The sequence below is a fragment of the Rhinoraja longicauda genome, chromosome 15, assembly GCF_053455715.1.
Source record: "Rhinoraja longicauda isolate Sanriku21f chromosome 15, sRhiLon1.1, whole genome shotgun sequence".
Lineage (NCBI taxonomy): Eukaryota > Metazoa > Chordata > Chondrichthyes > Rajiformes > Arhynchobatidae > Rhinoraja > Rhinoraja longicauda.
In genome coordinates, this window is record NC_135967.1 from 28338178 (window position 1) to 28350622 (window position 12445).

The 12445-nt window shown below is 42.7% G+C and overlaps 1 protein-coding gene across 5 annotated transcripts in view; it reads right to left on the reverse strand.

The window, feature by feature from the left end:
- Window positions 1-12445, reverse strand: part of LOC144600602 (ecto-NOX disulfide-thiol exchanger 2-like) — a 155560-nt gene that overhangs the window by 21036 nt on the left and 122079 nt on the right. For all 5 annotated transcript variants that reach the window (XM_078412382.1, XM_078412379.1, XM_078412380.1 and 2 more), the window contains one exon: window positions 1989-2173. In XM_078412382.1, coding sequence (XP_078268508.1) covers window positions 1989-2173 — 185 coding nt within the window. The remainder of the gene's footprint in view (window positions 1-1988; window positions 2174-12445) is intronic.

The window sequence follows — 12445 nt, forward strand, 5'->3', positions numbered from 1 at the left end:
CTCCCCTCCCCTCCCACCCCCACCCCCACTATAGCTTACATGTTGCTGCTATACCTCCTCCCTCGTCTCTGTCCAGGGACCCCAAGTCTTTTCAGGTTAACCAGAGGTTCACTTGCACCTCCTCCAACCTTATCTACTGTATCCGTTGTTCAAGATGTGAACTCTTATACATCGGCGAGACCAAATGCAGACTGGGCGATTGTTTCGCAGAACAGCTTCGCTCAGCCCTCGTGAACCAACCTGATCTCCCAGTTGATGAACACTTTAATTCTTCCCATTCTTACACAGACCTTTCTGTCCTTGGTCTCCTCCATTGCCAGAGTGAGGCTAAACGCACATTGGAAGAACAGCACCTCATATTTTGCTTGGGCAGCTTACAGCCCAATGGTACGAATATTGATTTCTCTCACTTCAGGCAGCCCCGGCATTCCCTCTCTCTCTATCCCTCCCCCACCCAAGTCGCAGTAGATTTTCATTTTCACCCTACAACCAGCTTACAATGGCCTGTTTCCTTTATCATCGTTACTTTTTTGCATATCTTTCATTCATTGTTCTTTATCTCTCCACATCACCGTCTGTATAGCTCATTTGCCTTATCCCTAACCAGTCTGAAGAAGGGTCTCGACCCGAAACGTTACCCATTCCTTCTCTCCAGAGATGCTGCCTGTCCCGCTGAGTTACTCCAGCTTTTGGTGTCTTTCTTTGGTTTAAACCAGCATCTGCAGTTCCTACTTACACTTAACTCCAGCAGCAGTTACTCATCATCTAAGTACAGGGGACATCTATAAGGGTCCTATTCATTTGAATAGGTTTGCTAATATTCATTTAGAAGATGAGAATGGCAGCATTTTATAATTTTTTTAACATTTTAATTGTTATTAATTTACATAAGTGGATTGATTTTTAAATTAATTATTATTTGGATAGTTTTGTCGGGTTAATTATTTCAATACTGAGCTCGTAGAAAGCTGTTGGAGTGGGGTACTGGGTTGGACCTCAGTTTCCATATTTGCCCTGCATAGTTCACTCTGCTTTGTGGAATAACTGCTTTATTGAACATAGAGGTTGATATAGGTCATAGCCAGAAAAGGCGAGGTGCATTGCGACCTCTGTGGTTGAACGTGAATATCAAGGTCAGTCCAGCTCAATGTACGACAGGCAGATAAACGATAATCTGTTCAATCAAAAACGAAGAACATTTTTTAAGCCTTTAGGAATAAAAGGATTCTTCAGCAAGATATGTTCAATATTTATGGGCTATTAGGATAGTGGTATTTTGCCTATGGCTATAAATTTGATTCCATCGTGAACAAAAATTACTGGTGATGGATTTTAGATTGCTTTTACAAGTATCTAACGCAAACTACAATATCGTTGCCGAGCTCCACAGCTGATATTCATTATTTTTATAAAATTTACAGCTATATGTTTCTCAGCAGCAATATAATTGTTGATTCAATCCATACCAATTATTTAGCACCAGCACTCCGTTAATAACATTTTCAGAATGGGCTGTTTGTAATTTTTTTAATTCTAGACAGTAAAGGGCACTTAAAAACAAATGCATATAGTTTCACAATGCTTTCATTTTCTGCAAATACTTCAATCACAACCCAGCATCTGCAGTTCTTTTGTCTACATCAAAGCAATACTGCTCATTCATAGTTCAATTCAAAAATAGGAATAACTACCCAGCTCCATCTTCTATAGGTGCGATTTTACTGGAAAGGTCTGGATTAAGCGTTGCTTGTTATAAAAATAGCCTGATAGACTACAACTCCAGCATGCTACAAAATAAATGCAGACATCTATGTGAGAAAATTATGATTCAGGAATGTATTTATGCTTCTCTGAGAGATGAGTGTCAGTAAGCTGGAGTAATATCTTTTCTTTAAAATAAACTTTTGATATCTAAAACAATAATCAACAAAATTGGTTTACATTGAATGATTATTTTAAAAAATAAAACGTAAAGGAGCCATCAGTACCTGCTGCATCCCTTGCAATGTCTGTTGCAGTAGTTTTAGTTGTTGGTCCTTTGTGGCATCTTCTTCTGTGTGATAGAGCTTACCCTGCTCATGTTTTAGTAAATCTACCTCATTTCTGTAGGCATCAAGCTGACAACGCAGACTGTCATTCTCTTCTTTAAGTGCTTCAGCCTGAGATGCAAGTTCTGCAATGGTGGTAAAAGAAAGAATTTTAAAATGATGCCGACAAAGGAAAAGATGCTATTTTCTTAAATCTATCCATATATAATGTGACCAATATGAAATCGAAGACATACAATAATGGAATTTAAAACTTAAAATGCTACGATTTCATTTTGGTTGAATCTGTTCAGTTCTACTCCCGAGTATGCTCGGGTCATGGCCAACAGCGAAAACAAAACTTGGCAGTGAACTGGTTAAGGGTGATGGCAGAAACTAATTCAACAGAAAATCCATGCCCTAAAAACTGGCTACTTTCCTGGATCAAATTGATCTATGGTATTTTTACTGTTGGCACCCTTTCAACCCAATCCTTCCACTGCAACTAGAATCTCAGGCGAATAAACACGTGCAGTCGCCTTAATCCACCAACATACGACCTGCATAAATGGCTGGCCAATTAATCTCACCTCTGCTCCTCCTGCACAATCCACAAGCACATATTATCAAAAAAACATGATACTTTGAATTAAGTACATGATACAATGATGGCATTTGCGAGAATGGGAAGAAATTAACAAACCTATGCATATTGCGGAATGATGAAAAGCAAAACATTGCAGCTCTTAGGACAAGACAAAGTAAGGAGGATTGAAAAGTGGTTAGAGTCGAATAATTAACAACAGTTGCTTGGAGAAATTAGCAGCTGTGTTTCTGATCTGAAATTGAATAATGCAGTCGGCTCCAAAAAACTGTGGTGCTTGATCAGCATTTTATCATGCTTTCATTCTGTTTGTAGGAAGGTAATGGCATGTCGAGGTGGAGAAAGCATCTGTGCCTTCTGATAAGGTTTATTTTGCTTGGAAGGAATTCGGTTTTCTGGATTTTTTTTTGTCTGATAAGTAAACAAAGCTTTGACTTACAAACAATTTCAAGCCAAGGTGCAATTTTAGATATTCAGTTTGCTAACAAGTCAAAAAGCTTCTTCTGATGCAATTTGTTTCATTGTAACCTAAAAATTAAGCCGTCCTCACTTAATGGGGAGGTGGAGATACTTTCCTGAATATCCTCCAAAAAACTTTTAAAGTTAAGCCTGTGGAACATTGCCACAGAGGGCTGTGGAAAACCAAGTCAGTAGATCTTTTTAAGGCAGAGAAAGACATATTCTTGATTAGAACGGGTGTCAAGAGTTATGGGGAGAAGGCAGGAAAATGGGATTAGGAGGCAGAGATCAGCCAAGATTGAACGGCGGAGTAGACTCGATGGGCTGAATGGGCTAATTCTATTCCTATGACTTGTGAAAATAATAAACCAAGTTCATGAAGCAGTTCATGAGACCAACCATGAAGCAGGTTCAATCAGGGACACAGAAGTTCCTCTGCATTTATTCCTTGCATCCTGTTGCAGCATTTCTCACAGTTGGACATTTTTTTGCTTCGTAAAAAAAAATTTTTTTGATCTTGGCTTGCAGCTGTTTTAGCAATTCTGTTTCATTATTTTAAGGCACAGCTCCCAATACATCCTCTTTTTTTTGCTAGCATTAGCAGCTATTGCTAAAATGGCCTCACAATATTTTTTTCTATTTCCATTTAATGATGTTTCATTTAGCATAATTGTGTCAAATATTTTTTATTTTCCTTTCTTTGAAAGAGGCTCATGTTATTCTTTTCTACTTCAAGCAAATGGTAAATTGTTTCTTCTTTCTACTCATACTGGCCAAAGTGGTAATTCTTTTATATGGACTGTAGCAGACCATTTGACCCTTAACTATAGCACCAGTCAAGGTGATGATGTCATACTTCAATCTTTGAATATCTTGACTCCATATTCTTTTATATCTTTGTCGGGGAAAAAATCCTTTGATCTCAATATTCCAGGGAATAAAATTCAAATATAGGTAATCTGTCCACAAAAATAAACTCATGAACCTTGGTCACATTTCACTGAACAAAGAACCACTTGTAAGGACAATTCATCCTCTCCAAGACAAGGTGTCCAGAACAATGAATAATATTCCAGAGCTTTTCTTCCTCCACCGTTTATGCTAGCAGTCTGGTTATAAAGCCTAATATTCTATTAGTAATTTTAATTAGCATCCTGGAGTGACTGCTCCTAGTGGCGTATAAAAAGAACACAGTCATTAGCAGTGTGGCACTTTGGGAGCAGCCGTGTTGGGTGGCTAGCGCCTTGTTGGGGGCAAGTGCCTTGTTGCGGGGCAAGTGCTGAGGCTTTGGCTTGTGAGGCGTCGGTAAGGAGGCTGAGCAGAGGGTAACAGGAAGACAAAGTACAGTGTGTTTTTTTGTGCGACTCTTCCTTGGTCTTAATGTAGTAGAGATGGTAGTTAAGGCCCCCCTCTTGCAGGATGTGTGAAGTCAACGACTTCCACTGTCCCCGAGGACTACACCTGTGGGATGCATTGAGAGAACAGAAGGCATTGATAGCAAGTTCAGTATTTCGTCCGGATCGACAGGAGCACAGCAGGGAGCAAGGAAAGGCGGATGGATAAAACAGCATTTATTTCATTACTAGAGGCCTGATGTGTTGGTGGCACGAGCCACAGGGTGTTGCATGTGTCCAGATGCCGCTGGCTAGCAATTTTTGCGAAAAAGGGAGCCGAGTACGTAAGCCTCCCCCTGCCAGTACATAACCTCTGCATCATCACGACTCTCGCAGCGCCTCCTCGTGGCAACACATGGTAACTGGGGCCATCTTCAGTCCCACGCTAAACTGCGCGGGGATCTCGGAGGAACTTTGGCCCCCGGAGATGTGACGTGCAGGTCCACCGGCGTGTGGATACATCCATCTCCATGGGTTAAATAGCACCCCGCTGCCTTGTGGGTAAGGCTCAGGTGAGCCAAAGGCACTGGAGCTGGAGTCCTTAGAGACGGTCGGCTGATCCCTCGTCCGTCCGCCTTCCGGCAACTCCTGCACCGAGTAGGGCCCAGACGTAGCAGCCACGCCGTTCCTCTGGAATCAGCCTATCAGGTCGAGAGGGGAATGCAGATGCTGGGCAAGTTTGTATTCCCATTTACCTGCCCAGACTCAGCGGCCAAACAAATGGAGAGGACACTTCATCCTTGCTGGGTAACCACAAATGAAAAATCCCCCTCTCCAAGCGGGACAACGCCAAACCGCACCATCAACTCTCGCAGATGGACGGATGCCAAAGAAGGCCTGACAGGCAAGGCGGATGAACTGAGGGTGTGGATTTTCATGCAAATGTGACATTACTGCCATTGAAAAAAACTGGCTAAGGGAGGGATAAGACTGTCAGGTCAATGATCCAGAGTGAAGGTGCTACAGGCAAGATAGAGGTTGGGGTAAAAGAGGAAGGGTTAAAAGAGATGGGGAAGTTGTTTTATTACTTAAGGATAAGATCATAGCAGTAGTTCAAGATAACATTACTGAAGGATCATCCAGTGATGCTATATAGGAGCTGAGAAATAAAAAGGGGAAGATAATCTTGTTGGATTGTACAATGAACCCACAATTAGTCCACGGGAATTAAAATAACAAATATGCCGGGAAATTGCAAAAAACTCCAAGACTAATAGGGTTGTCATGTAGGGAATTTTAATTTTCTCAATGTGGATTGCAACTGTCAGAGTGCTAAGGACTCAGGTGGGGTGGAATTTGACATGTCGAGGAAAGTTTCCTTAGAAAATACATTAAGTGCCTGACTAGAGAGAAAGAGAGAGAGAGAGTGCAAAGCTTGGCCTACTTTTAGGTAATTGGGCAAGGAAAGTGACTAATGTATCAGTGGGTGTGCCTTTTGGGCCCAGTGACCGCAGTTCTATTAAAATAGATATGAATGAGGACAGGACTGATTCACGTTAAAATTCTAAATTGGGGTGAGGCTGACTTTTTTGGTATCAGACAGGAACTTGACCCCAATCCTAATGCAAAAGCAGATTGGAGTACATTGTTTGCAGGCAAAGAGATGTCTGTAAAGTGGGATGCTTTTAATAGTGAGAGTTCAAGGTTTGCATGTTCCTGTTAGAGTAACCTAATCTATATACTAAAACTCTCGTTTGTTTGTTTGTTTGTTCCTGAACTACAGCCAAAACGGTACACGATAGCGCGCCGATTTTAGATTTAGAGATACAGCGCGGAAACAGGCCCTTCGGCCTACCGGGTCCGCGCTGCCCAGCGATCCCCGCACATTAACACTATCCTACACACACTAGGGACAATTTTTTTAACATTTTTTTACATTTGCCCAGCCAATTAACCTACATACCTGTACGTCTTTGGAGTGTGGGAGGAAACCGAAGATCTCGGAGAAAACCCACGCAGGTCACGGGAAGAACGTACAAACTCCGTACAGACGGCGCCCGTAGTCAGAATCGAACCTGAATCTCCGGCGCTGCATTCGCTGTAAGGCAGCAACTCTACCGCTGTGCCCTTACTCACCCCTTAGGCCCACCTTACTCACTGTCGTCCCTTTGATGCTAATGGAAGATGTTTCATTGAAATCGTTGTTATATTTTTTAAGTTATTCACATTTTAAAGTTTGAATCTATCTCCTAGGGAGGGAGAGAGGGAGGGGGTGGAGTGAGAGAGGGAGGGGGGTGGAGGGATGGAGGGGTGGAGGGAGGGAGGGAGGGGGAGGATAAGGGGGGTTGAGAGGGATGGAGTGGAAGGGAGGGGAGTGGGAGGAAGGGGAGGAGGTTGGATGGGGTGGGGGAGGGGGAGGATAAGGGGGGTTGAGGGGGAGTGGAGTGGGAGGGGGGAGGGGAAGGCGAGGTGAGGGAGGGGGAGAGGGGGGAGGAGGGAAAGGGGAGGGGGGCGAGAGGGGGAGGGAGTGGGGGGGGAAGGGGAGGGAGGGGAGGGGGAGAGGGGAGGGGGAAAGAGGAGGGGGGGGGCAGGAGAGGGTGCTGCACCAATGCAGGAGAGGTTTGGGCCCAATGGGTCCACTTGGTCTAGCTAAACCTAATACGTTTGGTAGGAAACGTATTGGAGTATTCTGAGGAATAATATTTCATATATGCATTTCGATAGGCATAGTAGATTAGGGATAATGGTTTTGTATGTTGGAGATTGTGCCTCACAAATTGGATTGATTTTTTTTGAAGAAGTAACCAAGGAAATTGACAAGGACAGGCCATCTATATGGATTTCAGCAAGGCTTTTAAGGTTCCAGATGGTAGGCTGCCCTGAAAGGTTAGATTAAAAATTGGCTTCATAATAGAAGCACAGGGTGGTGGTGGAAGTTTGTACTTGGTACTGGAGGCCCGTGACCAGTGCTGAGCCTCAGGGATTGGTGCTGGGTCCAATGCTGTTTGTCATCTACAGGAATGATTTGGATGAAAATGTACAAGGTATGATTAGTAAGTTTGTTGATGACACAAAAATAGGTATTCATTTTTATTCTATTATAATTTTCCTTTTGTTTTAGAGATGTTATTGCTCATCTCTATACAACAATGGGGGTGCTTTTATGTGTCATGGTCTTGCTCCTAATCAGGTTTATGTAATCATTCCACATTTTATCAAATTCTTTTCTGAACATCATGCCTTGTTTATTTGTGGTATAACTGGTAACAGCTTGACCAGCTTGTTATCATCCATCCAAATGATATGAAGGAAGCATTAGAAAATCTTAATAACTGTCAGAATCTTAATAACTGCCAGAATCTTAATAACTGTTATTAAGTTTCATTGCATTAAAAAAAAATTGCATCATCCTGCTATGAAACATGCTTTCAATCCAGAACGCACCATAAATTTGACTGGGATTCTTATTTGCTCATGCAATGCATTTGTAGAGCTATAAATCTGAGACTGCAGGTCCAGCCAATGACACTTGTTTGGTAACCATAGAGAATAAGGAGGTCTCCATAGTACATAGCTGTTCTGAAATTCCATGTAATAGGCCACTCTAATTGAAATGGGGAAACTGCTCGAGTTCTCGACAGACTGTTTTCACTGGTTGACAAGTACTCATACGCATCAGAAGAGCAATGTCTCCACAAGCTTTGGTTTATGAAACTAATCATCACAAAGGTTTATGACATTTTGCAGATAGACCTATAGCCATGCACATATGTCTTGACTACTCTCTGCCTGGAGGTCACAGTCCCTGAAACGTCAAACTCCAATTTTCAGAATCACTACAGGTGGTTGCATTTAACCTATGTCAACCGACGATTGATAGCCAGAGAGGTCTCAGTGGTTCAAAGGGCTTGTTTCCATGCTATATCTCTAAGCTAATCTTGGATAAATCACCTTTACAGTATGTTGTGGCTACCTTCCTTTTCATAGGTTCCTCTCTGCTGGTTGAGACTGCAGCAAAGTGGGAGCATAGTTTAGGTCTCAGGTTTTGAACATTGCCAATGAACAGACATGGAAATGGTATCCAAATTACTTCCATAGGTAGTCCATCAGGATTGTAGATGACTTGTTTCCTCTTTAATTTGATAGATTCATAAACCCTTCCACAGAGAGGGCAGTGGGTTCCTTAAGAGACGAGTGGGTGTGTAGTGTACAAGGTGTGCTTTAGTCTGTCACTTATACTGTTGTGTGTAGTCAGCACAGGCCAATGACTCAATTTTGAGCAATCACAGGTCAGGTATTTCCAGGTATTAGTGATGGGTCTGCACTGTTTCAAGGAAGCTTTGAATATCTTCTTTGGTTCATCTACTGATGTCGTCTGTAATAAGAACTCAGATGAGCGTTTTTTCAGGAGTGTGGTGAAGTTCTGTCATAAATGCTGTGGAGTCAACCACAAGCAGTTGCTAAATATTCAAAAGAGGTCGTCGTAATCTTTGAAACATGCTTGCTCATTTGCAAGACAAATGTGAACACATTCAATGGAGTTCATTGAGTAAGCGGGAGCAAAACACAAGGATAAATTAATTCTAGACATAATTCTCTAACATTAAATTCATTCATAATATCATTGTTCCATTAATGTTAGTTTAACTATAACTGGCTCATTACTTCTTAATAGTTTAGTGATTCATTTTTGTTTGTTTCTGAAATCATTGCTCTAGACATTATCCTTTACATACTTTGTTCTTCCTGTTCAACGTGAAAACTTTAGGTGACCTATGAAAATAACCACTTTTACCAGAAGCCTCTTTAATCTCAGAATAAATAAACCCTTCGGTATGCCAATCATCAGGTGTACTACGAACAACTCCTATTACAGTTTTAAATTCTCTTTTTTCTTACCTTTGTCCCTTTGGATTACTTTTCTTACCTAAAAACTTCATAACTCATGTCACAATAATGTTTCCAGGATTAGTAGCAGTAGCAGCAGCAAGCAGCAGCAAGCAGCAGCAGTAGCAGCAGCAAGCAGCAGCAAGCAGCACCAAGCTGTGTTGCTTGGGAAGTAGTGTGTGGGGATTGTGTGGGGATAGTAAGGAGTAAGACCTGTGTGATCTCCCGGACAAGTTTCGATCGCCTAGCTTGGGGTCGGAGAGGAATTTCCCGGATTTTTTCCCAAATTGGCCTGGGTTTTTTATCCGGCTTTTCGCCTCTCCCAGGAGATCACTCAGTTCTTTTGGGTGGGCGGTTGGAGCGGTTGGAGTAGCGGCCGGGCGGTAGGTTTAGTAACCGAGCACGGGGCTTTGTTTGGAGAGTATGACTGCCAGGGCAGTTTTTTGTTCTGGGTGTCGGATGTGGGGAATCTGGGAGTCTGATAGTCTTCCAGACATCCACATCTGCGCCAGGTGTGACGAGATGGGGCTCCTAAGGGACCGTATTAGGAACCTGGAGCGGCAGATTGATGACCTCCGTCTGATCAGGGAGAGTGAGGAGGTTATAGATAGGAGTTACAGAGAGGTGGTCACTCCTAGACCACGGGAGGTAGACAAGTGGGTCACTGTTAGGGGGGGCAAGGAACAGAGGCAGGGATTAGGGAGTACCCCGGTGGCTGTACCCCTTGAAAATAAGTACTCCTGTTTAAGTACTGTTGGGGGGGACAGCCTACCTGGGGGCAACGACGGTGCCCAGGCCTCTGGCAAGGAGTCCGGCCCTGTTGCTCAGAAGGGTAGGGAAAGGAAGAGGGGACTCTATAGTGAGGGGGTCAGATAGGCGTTTCTGTGGACGCAGTCGGGAGACCCGGATGGTGGTTTGCCTCCCTGGTGCCGGTGTCCGGGATGTGTCTGAGCGTGTCCAGGATATCCTGAAAGGGGAGGGAGAGGAGCCAGAGGTCGTGGTACATATAGGTACCAACAATATAGGTAGGATAAGGGAAGAGGTCCTGAAAGGAGAATTTAGGGGGCTAGGAAGAGAGTTTAAAAAAAAGGACTACCAAAGTAATAATCTCAGGCTTACTGCCTGTGCCACGCGATAGTGAGAATAGGAATGGAGTGAGGTGGAGGATAAATACGTGGCTGAGGAACTGGTGCAGGGAGCAGGGTTTCAAGTTTCTGGATCATTGGGACCTCTTCTGGGGGAAGTATGACCTGTACAAAAAGGACGGGTTGCATCTGAACCCGAGGGGAACCAATATCCTGGCGGGGAGATTTGCTAAAATAACTGCGGAGACTTTAAACTAGTACGGTTGGGGGGAGGGACTCAAACACAGATAGCTAATAGGCAGTGTGTGAGGCAGGAGGCAGAAAAGGGAAACACTCAGACCCAATATGTAGGAGAGAAAGAAGGGAAAAGAAATAAACTGAGAATAAGAAATGATGGGTCCCTTAAATGTGTATATTTTAATGCTAGGAGCATTGTAAGAAAGGTGGATGAGCTTAGAGCCTGGATTGACATCTGGAAGTATGATGTTGTGGCGATCAGTGAAACATGGTTGCAGGAGGGTTGCAATTGGCAATTAAATATTCCAGGATTTCATTGTTTCAGATGTGATAGAATCGGAGGGGCAAGAGGTGGGGGTGTTGCATTGCTTGTCAGGGAGGATATCACAGCAGTGCTTTGGCAGGACAGACTAGAAGGCTCGATTAAGGAGGCTGTTTGGGTGGAACACAGAAATGAGAAAGGTTTAGCAACACTTATAGGGGTGTATTATAGACCGCCATATAGGGAACGAGAATTGGAAGAGCAAATATGTAAGGAGATAGCAGATATTAATAGTAAGCACAGAGTGGTGATTGTGGGTGATTTCAATTTTCCATATATAGACTGGGAATCACATTCTGTTAAAGGGCTGGATGGTTTGGAGTTTGTAAAATGTGTGCAGGATAGTTTTTTGCAGCAATACGTAGAGGTGCCTACCAGAGAAGGGGCAGTGTTGGACCTCCTGTTAGGAAATGAGATGGGTCAGGTGACGGAGGTATGTGTTGAGGAGCACTTTGGGTCTAGTGATCACAATGCCATTAGTTTCAATATCATTATGGAGAAGGTCAAATCTGGACCAAGGGTTGAGATTTTGGATTGGAGAAAGGCTAATTTTGAGGAGATGAGAAAGGATTTAAAAGGAGTGAAATGGAAATTTTTGTTTTATGAATATAATAGAGAAATGGAGGATATTTAAAGGTGAAATTTTGAGAGTACAGAGTCTTTATGTCCCTGTTCGGTGGAAAGGAAAGAATAATAATTTGAAAGAGCCGTGGTTTTCCAGGGAAATTGGACACTTGGTTGGGAAAAAGAGGGAGATATACAATAAATATAAGCGGCAGGGAGTAAATGAGGTTCTTGAGGAATATAAAGAATGTAAAAGGAATCTTAAGAAGGAAATTAGAAAAGCGAAAAAAAGATATGAGGCTGCTTTGGCAAGTAATGTAAAAGTAAACCCCAAGGGGTTCTACAGATATGTCAATAGCAAAAGGATAGTGAGGGATAAAATTGGTCCATTAGAGAGTCAGAGTGGACAGCTATGTGCTGAGCCGGAAGAAATGGGGGAGATATTAAACAATTTCTTTTCTTCGGTATTTACCGAGGAGAAGGATATTGAATTATGTGAGGTAAGCGAAACAAGTAGAGTAGTGATGGAAATTAGGAGGATTAAAGAAGAGGAGGTACAGACACTTTTGAAAAATATAAAAGTGGATAAGTCTCCAGGTCCTGATAGGATATTCCCTAGGACATTGAGGGAAGTTAGTGCAGAAATAGCAGGGGCTATGACGGAAATATTTCAAACGTCATTAGAAACGGGGATGGTGCCGGAAGATTGGCGCATTGCGCATGTTGTGCCTTTGTTTAAAAAAGGTTCTAAAAGTAAACCTAGCAATTATAGACCTATTAGTTTGACGTCTGTGGTGGGAAAATTAATGGAAAAGATACTTAGGGACAATATATATAATTATTTGGATAATCAAGGCCTGATTAGAAACAGTCAACATGGATTTGTGCCTGGAAGGTCATGTTTGACTAATCTTCTTGAATTTTTT